This window comes from Pagrus pagrus (genome assembly GCF_965226575.1).
Source record: "Pagrus pagrus genome assembly, chromosome: 4".
NCBI classification, from domain to species: Eukaryota; Metazoa; Chordata; class Actinopteri; order Spariformes; family Sparidae; genus Pagrus; species Pagrus pagrus.
Window position 1 is genome coordinate 22,784,142 of NC_140188.1, and position 21,152 is coordinate 22,805,293.

General features: G+C 40.2%; 1 protein-coding gene across 1 annotated transcript in view; it reads right to left on the reverse strand.

The window, feature by feature from the left end:
* gramd1bb (GRAM domain containing 1Bb) overlaps positions 1-21,152 on the reverse strand; it is a 127,172-nt gene extending 106,020 nt beyond the window's left edge. The window contains exon 1 of the mRNA XM_084351305.1: positions 20,822-21,152. Coding sequence (XP_084207431.1) covers positions 20,822-20,970 — 149 coding nt within the window. The 5' untranslated portion in view covers positions 20,971-21,152. The remainder of the gene's footprint in view (positions 1-20,821) is intronic.

The window sequence follows — 21,152 nt, forward strand, 5'->3', positions numbered from 1 at the left end:
GCTCTTTCGGCTGATAGAAATGTTTGCTTCCTATTCCCGCTGTAATTAAACTGGATTATATTTATCCCCTGCTTTGTGGGTGACAAAAAATGTACTCACACATTCACCCAGAAGCGGTGTGTGTTTGTGTGTGTGTGTGTGTGCAGAGGGATTCAGAACTAACGGAGGATGCCTCTGCTGTGATGTAAAAATGGATGTAATGAATAAAATAAGTCTTCCAGAATGAGTCACTGTACAGTAAGACTTCAAATCCTATTTCCCCTCATGAAAAAAATAGGCTACATTGTATGTGTGCGGGTGTGCATAAAGCCATACGCGTGATTGGACGGTCTCTGGAGATGTTCTATTTTGAGCCTTTAGACGTAATGCACGACAGAAGAAAGAGGACAGCAAGGCGCTATTATGAGAATCTCCCCTAAAACTACGCCCCCCTCCCTTCCTCCCCATCTCCTCTCTCTCCATGCTGGAAATCTCTATGCTTTAAGGGCATAACAGCAGGAGGGAGGCAGGGAGGGAGGGAGGGAGGGAAAGAGCTGTGTAAAGGATATAAATACTGCTGGAGTGACTTGAACCATTAGCAGGTGGTGGAGAAAGGACGAGCAGCGAACATTTTGACAAGTGTACAACAGTAGGCCTGGAGACTGGACCAAAGACCGGACAAGATTTTCATTAGTGCCCACATCCACAAAAGAGAAACTAAATACACAAATATCTACCCTTGTCCAGTTAATCCCACCATGCACAGTGATAACGATGAAAGAAAGACGAAGACAAGTCGACCATTCACACAATAAAACATATGTAGTTAAAATCTGACACTAAAGTTGGAGAATTAACAACAATAAAGAAGAATTAAAATGTTGAAATGTGTGTAAAGCCAGCCTAATGAAGCTGGAATCAAACGAGCCTTGAAATTCCTCCAAGAATTAAAACGGCACAAACAATTCATTGTGATTAAAAAGTAAAGCATGTCGGCTCTAATCTGTAGATTAGCTCGAGGTTTACATAGAGATGGAAGTCACCTGCCTCCAGTCGCTTTCAGGCAGCTAGAGACCAACAAGAAACAAAACCTCAATCTGGGAGGAACTTTACTCAGCTCTCTTAAAAAGCAGTTTTTAGGTGTTTTTACAGTACAGTACAGTAGTCGAACACAAACTCTATAAAGCAGGATTAACAAGCAGAACAGCCATGTTTTAATAAAAAATTAATCTCAATCTATGTCTCACTGGTTGAAACTGAATGCTTAATAATTAATTGTACTTCCATGCTCTTGAAAGCTCTTTTATCTGGTAAAGCCGCAGCATTCACTAATATTTTCTGCAGTCATTGAATGATTTAACATTAAAGTGATCTTGTGATAGTGGTCAGACCAAGCCATACAATCTGACAGTAGACCAGAAATTACATGTGCAGCCATTGTAGAAATCTTACTGGGAATATAGGACAATAATAAGTTAGTTGCTATGGAGTCTTTCTGTCGTGTCTGGATGTTAACAGGTACATACATTCATGTTATCAAGGTGCGCTGAGGGTGCATTTTCCCACACAGCTGACAAGGTCAGGGAACAATGTGCCCCCCTGTTGACTGAAAATGTACATTGTTACGTGCTGCAGTCTTGTGTGCTCCTGTATGTTGTAGACTTCGTTATAATTAATTGGAGTGATTGGATCTAGTTAGTAATGTGACCTTTAACATCAGAACTAATGTAGAGGTGTGGATAATTATGGCTTCACTTTTATGACTGCAGCTCATCGTACCGTACACTGTTTGTTGCACTGTTCATGATTACACTGTAAGTTAAACCCTAAAGCTGATGCAAGACTTATTAGGAATCAGTGTAAACCAAAAAACATTTAAATGTGGAGGACAGTATTATAATCTCTGAACTCAATAGTCTAACGTTCCAATAAGGAAATATTAGTCATGTATTTCTACATTCGGTTGACTGTGCTGTAACAGTAATTGCTCTGCTGCTGCCTACAACTCCTGAAGACAGAACAAATTAGCCTGCAGAGATTTGTGGGAATGCTGGGTGGAGCAGATTGGGATTGTTTATTGTTTATTTGCATCCTCATTAGCTGTTTCAATGCGACAGCTATTCTTCCTGGGATCCATGTAACTTATACACACCCTTTGCACACATGCATAGACAATTACAGTGAATACAGTAGAAAAAGAGTACTTTTTTAAAATAAAATATTTTATACTTAGTTTTATTGACATATATACATACACACACACAGATCAAGGTATCAAGGTATTTGTCATTACACACAGGGGTTGCATAAGAACATTTAAGTATGTAGTTCCTTCATGCTACACAAACATAGATCATATACAGTATATATACATACATAATTATGTATACACCAAGGAAATTATTCTGTATTGCATTTCTTGAATTTGCACTGTGGTGATTTAAAAGAGCAGGGACAAGATAGTGATGATAATATGGCATTCATCCTCACATTAAAAGCTCAACATCAGGTAAACACTGTCCATCAACTTTGACTGCGTCTGAGCATCAAGCATCAATGACGTAAACACAGAGTCCACCTCTCCTTGTTGTGCTGGAGTCCAGCGCTATGTTGCCTCAGAAAATGGTCCGGGAACTTGATCCCGGATGCTGTGGTGGAGACAGGTTGCTGTAAAGATGTGGGCCCAACAGTCTCTGACTTCTTACTTCTCACTCATCCATTTCATTTTCCTGCAACCGCACATTAGCCAGGAGCAGCCTTAAATCCCACATGGATTAGCATGGCTCTTATCCCGGCTCTCACCCCCCCTGGGGTTGTCCGGTTGTTCATCTTGGATGCTTGAAAGGTGCCACGGGCAGTGATCGTCTTTAAATTCGCTGCTCTTACTCCAAAAACTACGCTGCCTTTTCCAATGCTGACAAATGTATTTCTGTCATAAGTAATGCACGTTTCAGTGCAAAAATCACAGATATAAAAAGAAAATTTAGCAAAGCTTGAAGGAGCTACTGGCCATGCATGCATGCTAATAGTTGTATCTATAACCCCACTTGCTAAATGCTTTAAACTATATATTTCACAAAACCAGAGAGAAGTTAATAACTAGATATAATAACGTTATTTTGCAGGCCTCTACCCAAAAGTAACCTCTTTAGTTGCTTTTTAAAACATTCCAGGCTTGTGAGTGATAAAGTATGACAAATAAATGGTTTTTTTTCATTATATACTGTTCCCTTGTAATCTGTCTTTGTCTTTCTTTCTGTCTTTTCATGGTCATGTACAGTATGTTCGGAGAAAATGTTATGCTTAAGTACAGGTAGCAGGGTTGTTTTGAAACTCATACAGTATATTCCTGAGTAAAATTGTGAGTAAGATTGGCATTTTAATCTGTCTTCCACTTTCAGCCAGGCAATATCAGCTTGTACCTGGTCTGTACTTTCTGTCGCTGAACACCAGTGCAGAATGTGCAGCTTTATTCTGCTTTATTCTGTGCAGCTCTTTATTTCTTATGTTTGACCAGGTTGCTGGGCAGCACTGAAGAAGTGACATTACCAAGGCTTATATGACCTGCAAAGTGGTACTCACTGCAAATAAAGAGGAGCATTTTCTTATAATGGATGTTCCTCCAACCATTTTTCCTATTATTTTATCTACATGGTTCTACTAAGATAGTTGCCCAACAATGAATGGCTTACTATGAATTTCCTAATGGGGGCATTATCTATTTAGCACAGTTATTGCACTCCCATTTACCTTATTTATGTCCCTAATTAAGTCATTCTTCATCTTGCACAGTTGATCTTCTTCATTTATATACACTGGTGTTTTCTTGGCTCAGCCATAATAAGTTGTTTGTCTTTTAAACACAAATGCTTGCCCACAACCAGCCTTGGCTTCCCAGCATCACCCCTGAATGATGCATTCACGTGTGCACACTCTACTCTGAAGTGCCCAAACCCAATTTGAGCTTTGTGATGAATACCTGTCAGACCTTGGTCTTACAGGCTGGTCAAACTGGCTGCTTGAGCAGCACGTGTGCGTGGTGCAATGTTTTAATTTCATTTCATCGTCCATGTTTACAGGTTAGGGCAGCCACACTGCCGACATGAGTGGCACTTCTCACACTCGATTATTTTTACAGTGACAGTGTGGTTCACGGCAAAAATAGGCTAGAAAACAACCTGTAGACAGTCATATCAACATCATACCAGCATTTCACTACAGTTTTAGTGTCTGTATCTGTAGAATATGTCACAGACATGAAGAGAATACACACAACAGGTGAAGAGCAGTTTTTTCCTGTGCACTTTCTTTTTCTTTCGCTCCAACCGTCCCTGTCTTTCCCCCTCCAGCTTTCTCTCTCATAAAAGGGGTAAAGAAAACCTGACATTATCAAATTTATTGATAATTATCAAGGGCAAACTCCATGTAAACAGATAGGGCAAGCTGGGGCCACGCTGTAGCAGCAATGCTGCCTATGTGGAGGTGAGCCGCAGCAGCTCAGCAACATCGCCGTCACGCACTACACAAGCAGCCAATGTGGCCAGTCCAACCCAGTTCTCATCAGCTTTGTCGGGCATGATGCCTTCAATGACTATATTGTTCCACCAGGTTTAGTTCTCCATTTGAATCCACTGGCTTTGAGTCAATTTCTAGGACCAACTTTACAGGATCCTTAACCTCAGCTTAGTAAATGGTTTGATCAACTTTCATTTCATCAATATCATTTCGAGAGTACTTTAGACTGATCTTTAACTCTTGAATCTCAGTCAGCAGAGAGCTTTTCTCCTTTTGGTTGAATCCAGAATCAACTGAGTAAACTGAGTCTAATCTTGCTAGTAATTCTTCATAGACGTTTTTTCTGTTGTTCCAACATGTCCCCGAGCATGTCCATAGTTACAAAAACATTTAATCATTAGGGAATGATACAACTCACAAATACATTAGAATTAGTAACATATAATCAATCATTTTCCTTATTTCTATTTAAATAGTTACAAGTTAAGTTTTTGTTGCAGTGTTTGAAAAAGTCTCTATGCAAATATGTTGTACACTAAGCTGGCTGTGAGGTCACACTGACAGGTACAGTATGTGCAAATCTCTTCCTCGCTCAGAGTCACAAGTCAGCTGAGTAACATCTGCTGGTGTTCACTGTGTACCTGCAATAATGAGCCTGCTCTCCTCTTCGTCTCTTCTTTCAAGTACGACCAATTAGCCTTCTCCTGGGCTTCTGTTTGAGTTTACAAGGAAAGACATGACAACCATGCCAACTTGACCATGAAACCAATGTCAGTTTGACCCAATCCCGGTGCATGGCAGAAACTCCATGATATATATTGTCTCCAAGTTTTTAACTCATCTGCTATATTAAAATAAAAGAACACTTGTGTGTATGGGTATCAGGGCTGATCTGGACATATTTTAAAGAATGGTTATCAAGCAGAATAAAGCTGATCTAAACTACTGTGTTTGATCCACTTCAGTCTGCTACTGTTGCAGCACTGCTTTCCTTAACAACTTAGCACCCTCCAGCTGGCAGAGACATTCACACTTACAAACATTCAGGTAGCAGCTTCACATTTTCAGTCAGCGCTGACCTTCACTTTCACTCGTTAAAATAATAAATGTCGCAAGTGATATTAGCTGTCACTAATCAACATTAATTTTGTGAGTAACTTAATGGCAGACCAAAAATAAACATTTGTTTGGTACTCTCTGCAAGCCTGTGTCTGTACTATGCCAAAGATTTATGAGGTAAACGATGCAACTATCTAACACCACCATACAACTGCGACTTAATTAGCGTTTTTGTGGTCTCACTTGATAATAATCTACTCAGTGTTCACTTCCTCTGCTGGTGGGAGTAGATAAAGACGTTTGTGTTGGTTCTTGCAGACAACAACAGAAAAATCAGGGTGCTTTGTTCACTTTTAACACCTTCGTGGAAAAGAGTAGTTACTATATGTAACTTTAGTTCAATGAGTACATGTACAGCCCTTTAACTGCAAGTAATCAGAGCCACAGTAAGGCAAATTATTTTTAATATGCTAAAACACTCAAAATGGTAATGACCGTGTGAAAAGTCCAGGATGTGCCAAAACAATCCTGGACATCTGTCATGTAATATGGATAACAGCTGTGGATACTGTGATAAACTACTTTGCTTCTGTGGAATTACAATACCACAGCTGTAATAATTTGAAGGATAAACAACTAACGGAAAAAGGTTTTTTAACAATTATCTGAGATAAGATGCCAAATATTTAATAGCCATAGTACATATTTTTCAATACATATTTTTCATTGCAGCATATTAGAACTTGCTGTGGTATGAGGAAAAACATCTGTTCACATAGTAATAAACTGTGTATTGTACTAACTGTAACCCTCACCCATTCTTGGGCACCAGCTCCTTGAGAAAATCTCTTTGAAATCAGCGGCGGTTAGTTCAACTCATGGCTAAAGGGCTATAATGCATTCAAAAAATGTTTTCATAGTCATAAAGTGCACTTGACCCAGGTGGGTGACTCAGATGTATGTTCGAGAGCACTGCTGCCAAAATAATGGCAGAGAGATGAATAGGACCACACTTCAATGAATAACCCTGCAACCGATGCTACCTGTGGTAAGCTTTTAATGCACACTGTTTGTCTAGTCGCTGTATATAGAAGTGTTGATTCAACTATGTGGTATATTTTGGGACAAACTATTATGGTAAGACTACGCAAATGTCCTTCAACCAGTTTCATTTCTGTTTCTTTTTTTTGCACCTGATATGATTGTTTTAATACTTGGAACCTAAAACTGCTTAAACCTGAGCTCACTTAACCAGAGAGGCAGAGTGTTATATCAGAAAATGAGTGTTTTGGGGGGCCTAAGAAACATTTTTGTTGTTTAGTTTGGGGGATGTGACGGCCACTATGACATTCATGTCTTTGCTGACTGTGTAAAAGCTTTTCTGTGCCATACAACCAACCCCATTCATCCAAATGTATATGTAGCTCCACAACATAATCAATCCATTTTAAATATGCTCTAATTGCAAACAAACAGAAGAGCAATCAACATGATTGCACTTTCAATCAAATCAGACGCCATCTCATCTGTCACTTGGTGGTCCACATTAATAGACTGATATCATACCGTCAATTGATTGGTGCATTGGTCCGCAGTGATGATGCTGTGCTTTCTCTGATGGAGGACTGTAGATTTAAAGGTCATTGATGAATATTCTATAAAATAATATTAAATTGAATTAAATTAAAACATGCACTGTAATGTAAAAGGGGCAGCACAAAACAGATACACCGGGAGTTATCACCTAACGCTTCTTTTCTAAGCCTTTTTCAGTTTGCTGTTTTGGTTTTATGGGCGGGCACATTAACTGTATGTTTCAGCCACACCACTTGCATCGCCCTCTCACATGACTACATGCTTCTTGCCCAGTACCAAACTGCTGACAGATAAAGTTTGTGTTGTTTGTGGTGACCAGGGATGTTTCAAATAAAAGATTTCCCAGACATTAAAAGGGAAAGTTTAAACTTAGGCTAGTCAACTAGATTAAAAGCAGGAAAAACAGTCAATATTAGGCACAATTTAATGCACTGTATATGTCCGGAAATATAGTGTGGCCTATTTAACTACGTTTTTAGAGGGAACAGACTTAAAAAAATGAATTGCCAAGTGGATGGACTTTTACATTCCCCTTCTTGTTTTTACACCAACAGATCAAAACTAAAAACCAAAGCATTGAGGCTCACAGAACCTTTTAAGCTCTGCCCAACAGTGATTTACATTTTTGGAGGAGGAATATCCAATAGAATGCTGTAATTTGCATGAGCTTCTGGTTTCAGCTTAACATTTAACGACTCAGCACTAATGTAAACATATTTTTCAGTTGGTGTAAATTAGCCAACATTTATGCCCATTGATTTAACAGAACTGAAAATGAATGTGAGCCCCTCTCCATTTATAAAACCCTCATTTCAACAACACAATTGAGGCTCTAGCGCTGCAGATAGTGCTCAACATAACCCCTCTCTCTTGAAATGCAATGAAAGAGGAAAGCAAATGTAAGACGATAATTAAAGAAGGGAGGCGAGGGAGATAAAAGTCGTGGCACAGAGAAAGATATTGTCACAGAATGACACTTTACCCCACCCTCTCTTATTCTCTTTGTCAGCAAGAGGGGAAAAAACCCAACATCATACATTTGAGAAGGATTAGTAAAATGAGTTTTTACTTCATATTGCATGTGCACTGAGAATAAAACGATGTGCTTGATTCTGATAAGGCAGCTGTGTGGAGGCACGGGTATTTGGTGTTAATACAGGTATAATTAGGGACAGAACAGGCTGATTCCTCTCAGGGTGGATGAATGGTGTTTGAATACAGAGGAGCCATTACCAGGCTTAAGTACATGAGAGGAGTCCCAGGGCGTTGTAAGAGAGAAGCGAGGATGAGGAAAATTCAATGTGTGTGTGTTTACATGCTCCACTGGTGTATTAGAAATGTAATCATTCTGATCGGTGTTTCAGCTGTGTGATTCAGCATGTATGTACAAGAAAAGGGAATTGGTTTGTGTATGTTATCACGGCTGTCGGATAATGTCTTCTAGTTCTAGTACATGATACAGTTAGGCTGTTATGGTTCTGTGGCACTGTGTCATTTGATTTGATAATCGTCCATCATTCGACAAAACAGCATCCACAATATAAATGGACTGGAGCAGCAGGATCCTAACTGTAGGACAGCTGTTTAATTAGACACAGAAATCAAGGCCTTAAACGAATATGATGTACTTTTGGGAAATTAACTTATATGTTCCCTGGCGGAGGGTTAGGTTAGAAGTTTAATATCTTTACCACCATATCTGTTCATTTATTGTAAGGCTACAGCAAGTTATCTTAGCTTAGCACAAAGACTGGAAACAAGAGGAAGTAGCTAGCCTAGCGCACATAAAAGATGACAAATGCAGCCGACCAAAACTAATTTTACAGGGGTGTGGACTATTTCTTAACTGGGATCAGGAACTTCCTGAAGTCTCCACTAGTTACTGGGTAACTGCTCCTGGCAGAGAAACAGTCCGATACGTGACCACCTGTATGAGCCATAACGTGTTAATTAGTGACAGGTGGATTTTGTTACCTTTGGACAGAGCCAGGCTGGCTGTTAATCCCTGTTTCCAGTCTTTATGCTGAGGTAAGCTAACAGGCTCCTGGGGATAGCCATACTGTATATTTTAAGGACAGATGAGGGTGGTATCTATGTTGTTATCCAACTCTGTAACAGAAAAGCATAGAATACCTGCGATCATATTTCTCATAGTTACAGCCCTGGGAGAGAATACCCACGGCCGCGTTGTTATTAAAGGGAGGATTTGGTAAAACAAAAACTGTTTGTCATTTCAAAAATAATTTTCATGGCAGTGTAGTGTATGCATATTCACTTGTTGTGCTTTTGTGTACGTGTTTTACGTGGTGTCTGTAGGTGTCTGTGCTGGATGTCTTCATATGATGAGCCTTGTTAAAGTATTGTGATAGTAGGTTCATAATAAAAATAAAATTGCTTTATTTTACGCACATGGGATGAATATAGCAATAAAATACATGGCTGTGAAACAAATGCTTTACTACAGTACATTATAGCTGCACTGTGACAAACAGAGCAGCCTTTAATATTTTAATGCCCAGAAGTATAGTTTTTTCTCACCAGCAGTGTGCGTGCAAACAGATTGCGACAAGCGAGATTAGCTGCTTGCTGAAGCAGTATTTTGAGTCTTACTTTTGTGGTCTAATAACCAGAGAGCTGTGAGGAGAACGAGACGGATCACTCATCAATATTTTATATCCTTTCAGGGTGCATTATTGTTTTGGTTGATTCAGAGGAATGCAATGTGACTATGACTTGAGAGTGCATTGTAGTGACATTCTCATGGAATATACAATGTTTTCTCCTGCATGCTCCACACATAGCTGCTGAAAACTAGGCTAAAGTTTGCAAATGCAATTTTGGACAGCTACACATGACTCACCTCCTTCAAATAGGCATCTTTCATAACTTGTTCTTGATCCCTATTAATAATCCAGACCGGCGAAGCAGCGGACAGAGAGCATCTCCCCACTTATCGTTCCTGACATGTCTGGACCCTGTGAGTGCTGCTAAAAGGCAACTTTCATGCTTATTTTCCCACACTCTACTTAACCTTGGGAGCTGGACCATGAAACAGCCTGTGGTGTGTGTGTCTGTGTGTGCTTGTGTGTGCGTGTGTGTGTGTGTGTGAGTATCAGCGATGTGAGAGGTTTGTTTTGGCACTACTCCTTGGCCTGTAGCCTCAACATCATTTCACTTGTCTGGCAGGACCCTGACCTCACCTGATGACAAACTCTCTGTTACGAAAAAGCTTAAAATCTTTAGCGACTGCATTATTTAAACTTTCAGTGCTCTGTTCATAAGTAATTGCTCAGTATGTGTTAGTAAGAGTGATGCTATTGTGCCACCATGTGGACAGTAATCTACACCACATTTAGTGCTATGGCAACCGACAATCTAACAATGAAGAGTGAAAACACTAACTACTTTAAGAATATGAGATGTAGGCAAGAATTGAGAAAAGTTTTTAAAGATTTTAAAAGAAATGATTGTAATTCTTCCTGATGATTTTCTAAAATATATATTCTTTTGATTTTATCTACTTAAATGTGAATGAAAACCTTTTTCAAGCCACATATGCAAAACTCACCTTTGAGATGATCAGCAGCATATTGTTATGCTACAGACATCCATCCCTTTTTTTTTCTCAGGACAGACTGACCATTGATCTGTAGATTAAATTAAACTCTTACATACATTTACTGTATTTGTGAGTCTACTACACTGGCAGCACCCAAAAATTACTATGAGAAGTCCAGTCTGCTTGAAAGATGAATAATCTAACCTTGAGTAGCAAACAAGGAAATCATCATAATGGATGCTTTGGGAAATCATATGCATTTTTAGGAGCCTGTAGCAGCTTACATTTGACCTCACCGTGTGTGGGAGGAGAAGATATTTAGGGCTTTTACTGTTCGGATTTCCTCTACAGTATAATGTATTGTGCTTTGAAATATTTTGTCTTTGACACTGATGGTATTGACGCACAAATACTCCCTTACAGGATAATAAAACCTTGACTATATTCGAAAATCTTTAATGAAGATTAGCACATTAGCTCAGTCAGTATATCACCTCACACATATTGGATTTGCATGTTGAATGTTCTTTTAAATGTCATACAAGAGAAATAAATTACAGGAGCCTGAGGAAAAATAGGGCACAGGTGCATCTTTACAACCATTAAGGTAACTGCTAACAGTGCAGGATTCCATCTATTCAATATGCTCACTAATTAGACCTGATCGTACTTTTTATTGGTCTATAATTAATCTGGCTCTTCAGTCAGAGGGAAGGAAATGACTTTGGAGGGCTTTACTGAGCCATGACCCCGGGGACTCACCCTGTTTTATCTTTGGCCTGCATGGGATGGAGATAGGAAGGTGGAGACTAAATCAATTTCCCTGCGTTGGCTCATTAGCTGGGGCCTTTGGGTGAGCCAGGCTCCGTGGTGATGCCCTTGGAGAGGAACACTTGCAGCGTGGCTGTGAAATGCATACACACGGTATTACGAAACAAAGTACTGACAGACGTGATGCTCAGCTGGTACAGATTTAAACTTGAGCAATGCTGGCATGAAACAAAACTGTACCACAAGTCAAAACAAATTGCTACGGGTTCATCCTTTCTTCATATTTACATTTAGTCATTTGTTTTCTACTTTATCTGTAATTTTTTCACATCCGCATCTCTTTGAAAAATAATAAAACCATCCAGCCCTTTTCATCAGTCAACAAAAGATGTATCAAAGGATGACACACATATGCAGTACAAACACAAATCTATATATCCCTGTGTCAGTGAGGCATTATCCAGTTCTCACCATGGCATATGGCATGACATTAATGTGGGTAAACTTGTGCCTTATGATCCAATAAACAGCTCAGTTTTATAATCTCTCTGGCTGCAGTTTGTTAACAGGTCTGCCAGTTCAACACCAACAGAATGCAGTGAATTTGAGCAGGATTATGGCTTTTGTTGTTTGGATTATCTGAATCTAATTACCTTGCAGAGGAGCTTAACTGACTCTGCAGCCTATCAGCCTGATTGCTCAGCGGCTGAATACCGGGAAAATTCATCATTTATGGACCAAACGACCAGCTAAATATTCACTATTTTACAGAAATGAACTTTTAATAAATAAAAGTTGAAGTCACAGACAAGTGAGGGTTCACTACTGTATACAGCTGTCTAAGGAACATTAAATGGTCCTTCTGTTTCAAATTTGACTGATATCAAGTAAGGAGTTTCAGGAGATGGCAGAAATTCAACACTGGCTCTCCAAACTACTTAAGAAAGTATTCCACACCTTTGTTTCTTCTAGATTTGTACACAGCAAATCCCTGTACTTAATCTATAATGATCTCCAATCTCCAGATACTCAACTAAATCTAATCAGCCACATCCTATCCAGCCATCCCTCACTACACTAGTTGCCAGCAAGTAGTATAATGTGGCCCCATGTGTAAAGACATGCCCTCTACTGGTCATGCTGCCACTTCTTCTGTGATCATACTGTAATTGTAGTGCACACACACACATCCTGTTTATCATTCATTGCTCATCCGTTTAACACTTACACTTACATATTACACTTGATTTTCAAACAATTATTTCTCCTAGATAGACAGACATTTCAGTTGCAGAGTCAAGCTCTATATGCAGTAGCATCCATTTTAGGCCTACAACTACCAATTACTTTCATTACATTTACTCTGTTGATTATCAATTTAAGTACCGTTTGGTCTTTAAAGGTGTGTAGGATTTAGGGGGGTCTATTGGCGGGAACATAATATAACTTTCATAATTATGTTTTCATTAGCGTATAATCACCTGAAGTAAGAATCGTGTTTTCATTACCTTAGAATGAGCCTTTTATATGTACAGAGCGAGCAGGTCCAGAACAGACAAGCCAAACATTGGCTCTGAAGAGGGCCTATCGTGTTTTTTTTTGCATTTTCAGTGGCCAACATAAGGGAAAGTGAGTTTTCAGTTGGTTGCAATCCACTAAATCCTACATACTGGATCTTTAAATGATCAGAAAAGAGTTTAAAATACCCAGCACAATTTCCTAAAGACCAAGGTCATGTCATTGAATTGCCTGCACTCTAAATTTTTAATGATGAAATCAAATAATTTTTCTGTTGACTGACTAAGAAATCGACAGCTTCGATTTGTTTCAAATATTATATTTCTAACATTTACTTTATTCAGTGTCTATATGCAAATAGTTACATGACTCTGGAATGTGTCAAAGACCTACCTGACAGACATAGTGGGGAAACTAAATCTCCCATGTCAAATATTAAATAGTAGCTACAGGTGGAAAAACCCAGTGGTAAAGTAACCACAGTTAAATGATGAAATATTTGTGGGACTTCAAAAAGCATTTTTCTGTAATGTTCTCACTGTGAGCGGAGTAAGGAATTTTAAAAAGCGTTTTCCCCGAGCTTCACAGCAGGTTTCACAGAGCATTGTCGAACAAGACTGGAGGCCCAACACAGCACTGCAGCATGCAAATGAGCCCCAGTAAAATAAGTACCACAGAACTCTTCTATACACATGTGCTAGCCCAGATGTACTGTGAAAGAAACAAACCTCCATTGCCTCATATTTTCATTCAAGTAAAACATTTTAATGAGAATGTGAGCAATCCAACAGCTTTTGTCTCTCTCTCTATTGTCAACAATCGGCCGTTTAATAGTTTTTCTAGCCAAAAGGAACCAGGAGTGCAGCCTGTTTTTTAAACCCAGATTTAAAATGCACCACGTCACGGCTTTGATCTCGGCTGTGTTTGTGGATTATCGGAGTGAGCTGCTGCATAAGATTTCGCAGGGATAAAAGAAAAGATCAATTCCTCGACCAAGGCTTGGATCTGCCTCATTTACCAGTCACGGCTTTGACTGAGTCCTCATTAGTACCCTTCTACCACACTGGATCCACTGTCCCAGCTTCCATATAGGGTGCTGTGACAAAGAAGAAAGTGCATTGCAATCAGACGCAGAGCTCAAACTGACACAGTTCAATAATTTAAAAAACAGTCAGGCCCCATATCACACACAGCCTGATTAGAAATGTACATGTTTCCATATCCTTCTAAGACTACTAAAGTACATAGATGCCTGCATCTCAGAGGAAGGGTCAAAGCATAACCTGAGATAAGCCACAAGAGGTTTTTTTACATTTATAGTTAAGAGATTCACATTTTTGGTGATTTAATGGCTCCAACTGGCCGCCTGTCTCTGTTTTCTCCCAATTACAGTGACTGCTTTTTTTGCACTATGATGCCAACTTCTTTTTAAACACTTTCATTTCACACTTTCTGCACTCTGTGTGTGGTAAATGTGTGCAGTGCCACCGTCAGCCCAATCCACCATGCACAATATTTGTTTTGACCCATGACACTGGAAAAAAACCCCTCTAATTCTTGGCCACTGCTGCAGTCGAATAGTGAAAAAAATGACGTCCTGTGCCTTTTCCCTGACCTCGATGGAAAGCGTCATGAGGTCAAGGAAAGATGTAAAGGAGAAGTCACAAGGACTACATCATTATGCGACAGCTGATGATTGGTCCATCTCTTTAAATGTTGCTGCCTCAAGGAATTGTGGGAGGGCATTATCTCCATTCCTTTCATAAAGGATGGTCCAGTGTACCCTGTACTGAACAAGTCTGACCAGCTCTTATGATCACTGCCACTTGGATACTTCCAGGCCATTTCACTCAGTTAGAAACCTTCTTGAGCAAAAAAAGACAACTCACCCACAGCCCATGTCTCAGTAGACCCTCTACTAGCTGTTTCTGCCTCATTAGACTGTATATTTGATGCATTATAAAAAAATAAGCTGGGAACTTCGTGACAGTGTGGGGCTCCCCTGACCTTGTGTGAAAGCAGGATGTGCGTCACCTCTGCCAGGTCCACTGCCATCAGCGTGGGCCATGTGTTAGCTGTGAGCACTGTGGGCTCTGAATGTAGCAAGCTCAACTAAAGAGGTTCTGACATTTATGACAACAGGAACATTTCTAAACATGGCGACACTAGCTTACTGCCTACTGCTGGTTATAACGGTGAATAAAGGATGACTGAAACATAGTTTACACAGCCTCAATGCTGGATTGACAGGTCAGGATGTGACTCATATACATACTTCTCTTTCTGCCCGCAAATAAACATAAGTAAAAATCTGACAGATTCAGAAATACAACATTCTGGACCAATATCCTCCTAATTTTGTGAACAATATACAACTCTCAAGAATGCAAAACAAGCGATTGTTTGTCGGTTTAGTTAAGTACCTGCTTGCGTCCTGATTGATCTTGGCCTCCACAATCTACTTGTCAGCATAAAAGTAGATCTTTATTCATAAAGACTGCTGTATTTGTCCTTCTACTTGTTTCCAAACATTATATAAACCTCACTGACTAGCAGATCTGTGCTGCTATTTCAAGTATGGCTGTCGTCTACAGGGCAGGTTGTCTAAATTGAGAAAAAGATTGCAATTTAGATCAAGGATCGTAATTAAGATTAAAAAGATAAAAAATATATGTGTATATATAACATATTTTGGTTTACCTATTACCTGTTTACGGATAATCACACATGGACAGGATTTTTCGAATAAATCAAAAATCAAAATTTGCAATGGTATGATATTCTGTCAAACTAAAGTTATCATACGATATGATATTGTGCAAAAAACAATTTATTGTTCTTTTAGCTCTTTAATTAATCGTCTCTTTCCAGCCCTGTCCTCAGTATCCCAAACAGGTACAGAATGACATCAAGGTTGGCAGCGGCGGGCTGTTAATTCTACTGATTGGAAATGAGTAGGTGAAGTAAAGAAAACATCCATACTCATCCATTTGGACTGATGCCAGCCTAGCAGACGTGTTATGGGCCGGACAAGATGAATTCTTTATTAGTGCCTCCCTAAGAGCAATTTAATCAACTGGCAGTAAAATTCCTGCTGACTGAACCTGGACAGTATGCAGCAAAAGAGCAGAGCAGAAGTTACGGGTTTTCAAAATAACACCCATGCGACAAGTTGCATTGACATAAAACTTACATGAGCTTAAGTTGTCACATTATCATCTGACATGTGAATCCCATCATCATTTGGTCGATGACAGCAAACATATTTGCAGGCAATGCGAAAAAAATGATTCAGCGATGAATAATTCTGGGGATTTATTACCAGCCTACGGCGAGAAACAGCAGCAATGTAGCTCAAAAAACTGTCAGGACCACAGTGACATTTTTACTGTGTATACTGCCACAGAGACAGCCAGAGGGGCTGGCACAACAATTACAGATAACCCCAAATTACATTCACCTGAGACGAGCCTGGGCACCTGACAAGTGACAACTAGGCACCATTCAGTGGAGCTGACAGTGTGCTTAATGTCACCCATTCTTTCTCTGAAGGGGGAGGGCATGCTACTGGAGACCATTTACATTAAAATGCTTCATGATGTCCAAAAAATGTGGACACATTCGGAGTGGAGACATTCTCTGTGCTACATTCAGCAGTGTGATGGTTAATAGGGCACTAAGGATGGTGATCAGCGATTGTTTTCTACCAGAAAAGTCTGTGCTGTACTGCTTCCAGCAATAGTCGAAGTGAGACACATACACACACTAAAACACTCCGTTTTGTTGCCTCGTAACATGGCTCCTATGTGATTAAAGCAACAACACTGAAGCAGCTCCTTACGGTTCAAAGTACCCATGTGAATTTTAGCCCAGAGTAAGGGTACGTTTTAAAAAATTTGCCACATTTCACACTTTGGGTTTAATCTGATTGTTGTGCAGAACAAATTTTTTTCAAGCCCAGAAGGTCTTTTTAGAAGACACATCATTAGACAGATGCCCCTTAGTGCTCTAACACTATCACTGAGCTGTGTAATCTGGCTCTGACACAGTTGGCATGCATCATTTCTACCCAGAGAATCACAAGATAGATTCATGACATTGGAGCAGTTGATGACTGTTCAACAGAGGAGGAGATGGATGCCTAATCATCATGCCACTGTGGCTGCTAACAGCCAGTTTTCATATTAGACAAAGCCCCAATTAGATCCTAACTGTCCCAGGTGACAGCTCCCATAGCAACAGGCAGGGATGTCTGCAGCTTCACAGCAATATCTCTCACCACAGTCGTGTTGTAACATGCAACAGACAAGTTCCTTTAACCTTAACTAAAGCTCACAACTCATGAAACTTTCTCTCAGCCTTTTGCTGAATGATACAGAAGCCAAGAAGCGCCGTGCTTGCAATTGTTTTTTAATGCCATTATTTCGACATGACAAGGCAATTATTACATTATTTGAGGAAACGAGGTGTTGTGTTTGTTTCTTGATAATTATCCCATAATTATCCTGTGATCTCAGGAAAACAAAAAAATAGTTTTCTCAAGATAAATCATCTCATTATCTCGAGAAGTTGGCCTTGGCCTCATTATCTTGAGATAATGAAATAATTAACCTGTAATCTCGAAATAATGATCATGAAAAAATTGGGAGTATGTCTGCTCTCGTTTCATAAGAAAGTAAAATCACACCAAAGAGAAGTCCAATAACATACGTATTTGTGATAAAAATGTGTTTTTCCAGTTTCAGATTATTTAAGTACAATTTCTATATCTATCTACTCTACACATCATTCTGATGGTTACTAGACACACACTGTTTGTCTAAGATTTGTTATAATGTTCATTATCTTGAAGAAGGGGAGACTGGGGACAGTTGCAACAAGGGACGGTCCACAGGGCAACATAAAAAATATTACCCTTTTGCTGTGATAAAGTGGTTAAAACTCAAAATACAGAAGTTCAACCTTTTTGGTCTGGTCTATAAAAATGATAAAAAGAAATTCATTCATTCAAAATGAACAACCAAAATGAAACTTCACTATCATGATAGACTTTTCGGCTGTATCGCCCAGGCCTAGGAAATAGTAGCAGAAAATGCCATTGAAATGCTGAAGTACAGTACTTAAGTAAATGCATTTAGTTACATTCCACCGCTGCTCTCTACTGGATTACTCATTCTCCATCAAGCTAGCTACGAGATTCATGCTGTAGCTTTGTTCTAACTCCAAACCATTATTTTAATGAATTTTACATCCTACAAAATACAGTTATTAGTGCAGACAATTTTTTTTTTTTTTTGTTATTTCTCAGTTTTTATTGGTTTATTTATTTATTTTATTAAAACTGTGGGACAAACTGGAGCACACGGGGGAAACCCACAGTGTGACATGTACCAGTATGCCTACACACAAAGCATGATAACATCTGTGTTGAGAGTGTCATAATGTGCCTTACGCCTTATGCCTCTGTTGCAAGCAGAGCGATCGGGCTTTCTCTCAGCTGTGAGCTTAGTGGAGAGCTCATGGTTGAGCGAGAACTGAACGTTGAGCTGAGTTTTCTGCTCCTCCAGCTCTCTCAGATAAGATCTCTCCCTCTCTGCGGTGTTTTGCTGCAGGCCATTGATCTCCTCTGCCATCTTCTGACGAAGGGTGTCCTGCTCAGCCCTCAAGTTGTTGATCACGCGCCAGCCTGCGGACACTGTGTCTGCGTGAGACTTGACTTCCTTTTCAAGCTCATGCTGAAGAGTGTCAGCCTGCTGTCTGACAGCGATGACATCGGTTTCGTATCTTTGGCTGACCTCATAGTATGACACACATGTCTCCTGTAGTTCTTCTTGCAGAATCCTGTTCTTCTCTATCTCTGCACGGAGCTCAGATGGGAAATTCTCCTGGCTGAACGTACATGCAACACGCTGCTCCTTGTAATCTTTTTGAAGGAGTTTGTGATGCTGGACTTCATGTTCAAGCTCACACAGAAGGTTGTCAACCTGCTGTCTGGCATTGATGACATCGGTTTCGTACCTTCGGCTGATCTCGTTGTTGATCCTATCCAGTTCGTCTTGGAGGAGCTTGTTCATGTCCTTGTCCACCTGGTCTCTCTGGACTGTCAGTTTCTTCAGACTGACAGAGTTGTTCTTCTCTTCACCCAACTTCCTTGTCAGCTCTGCATTTTCTTGACAAAGTGCAAGGCACCTGTTGGACAGCCTCTCCCGAAAACCGTCTCTGAGCTGCCGTCTAGAAGTCCTCTGGATGCCTCTCGTGTTCCTCACAGACCGCATTTTCGCTGGCTGGTAGAATCAGTCTCAGATTAATGCTCAGTTTGACTCTGATGGATAGATGTCTTCTGATGGATGGATGTCTTCTGATGGACGGATGTCGTCTGTATCAGTGATCTGCCTGTTGAATCGTTGCTTTGCTTTCCCTTTTTCTCAGTAGTGTCACTTGTTTAGATGGTTGTTCTCAATGATCTGATGGTCTGAAGAAGAGCTGCTGATATAACTATGTGCATCATGGAATCTTCTCATTCCATTCGGTTTTGATCTTTTGCTTTCATCTGTACAGTTCCATGTCTTCTTTTCCTTTTTTTCTAAATGTTTACATTCAAAATCACAATCTGTGCATAGAATGAAAATGTTTGTTTGTTTGTTTGTTTTATGTGGAAATAGTGACCATAATAAGTAGCCTACTTTATTCATTTCTTTTGGACATTGTGGTGCCAGACACAGTGCTGTCAGTTAACACCAGACACACAATCACCTTACACAGCGAGTCAGCAAGCGCAACACTGAGACTGAGACGAATGGAGCTGTTTTCCATGTCAGCATTTACACCTTTACCTGTGCTTTTCCAAAGTACAACATGCCAAACTGTCTGCAGTGACAAAGCTCAATCTGCCACCTTCAATTCCCACATTACGATCAGCGACTGTGATTAAGAACAACTGGAGACAGCTGTGCAGGAAAAGCTGTGGCTGCCTTTGGGGATGACCTATCATCTCATCCACACTAACAGGAATTGCATTAATCAATAGTAATTTACACAGCACAAGTGCACTAAGTTTAACCACATTTATCTAATGTTTTGCTCCAGTGAAGCGGTGGCTATTTTCAGAAGGTTCTGTAATGTGTTTCAGCAGAATTAACATTAATTCTGTCAGTCTTTCTGTTTTTCATCTACAATTAACTGACTATGTACAGTATAGATTATTTAAGGTTGTCCTTAAATACAGTATGAAATAGTAAACTGTAAAAAAAAAAAATTAAAAACAGGTCACAAGGCAAGTTTGAAAGGTTTTGTGAAGTTAGTAAGCTAAAGCTAACAGACACTTACAGGCCGGATTAACGTATTAAAGACCTGCCAAACTTAGACTTCTACCAATGCACACAGAGCTACATTAGCATTCATTTTAGATATTTACTCTCCTCCACACACACACACACTCAATTAGCTCGTTTTAGCCTGCTAGCTAGGCTTTGTTCAGAAGCTAACTTTTAACTAAGCTCGCTAACTTGTGTCGTGTTTGCTGCTGGGCAGGTTAGCATAGCTTCTTTCTTTCTCCCTTCCCCTTCTGACACGTTTATATCTCTGACATTCAAAATGCAGCGAGGACGAGGGCTGAATTTGCACTCTTAAAGTGGATTACTATGGTTTTATTTTTCATTACACCACAGTTATATGGCAGGGGAGGCTGCGGCTGTATTTCTTGACACCCCCCCAAAAAATTTAATCCGTTCAACATCACCGACAATAATCGCCTTGTGCATTCAGGACTTCCTCTCCTCCCCGGAGGCCTAAAACCCCTCAAACCTTTTTTAGAGAAAATCTTACTTGTGTCGTTTCCTGTCGCTGCAGGGAGAGCTTGACTTCCCGCGCTGGTGCTGTCCGTGCTGGAAGGGGCGGAAGGTGATGCCCCTGAACATCCCGTCCTCCGCCGGCTCCTCCAGCCTCAGCTGAGGGATCAGATGCCCAAAGGCCATGTCCTCTGTAGCGCAGCCTCCGCGCCGTTAACGAGGTTTAACACAACTCGCAGCTCTGTGTTCAAGTGCGGAGATACGACCTACTGAAGGCAGGCGACACTATTATTAACCTGCAGCTGGAGCAGTCTCCGGCTGTGAGGAGAGGTGGCACAGGCTGGGGACCTGCAGGTGTCCTCCAGGGG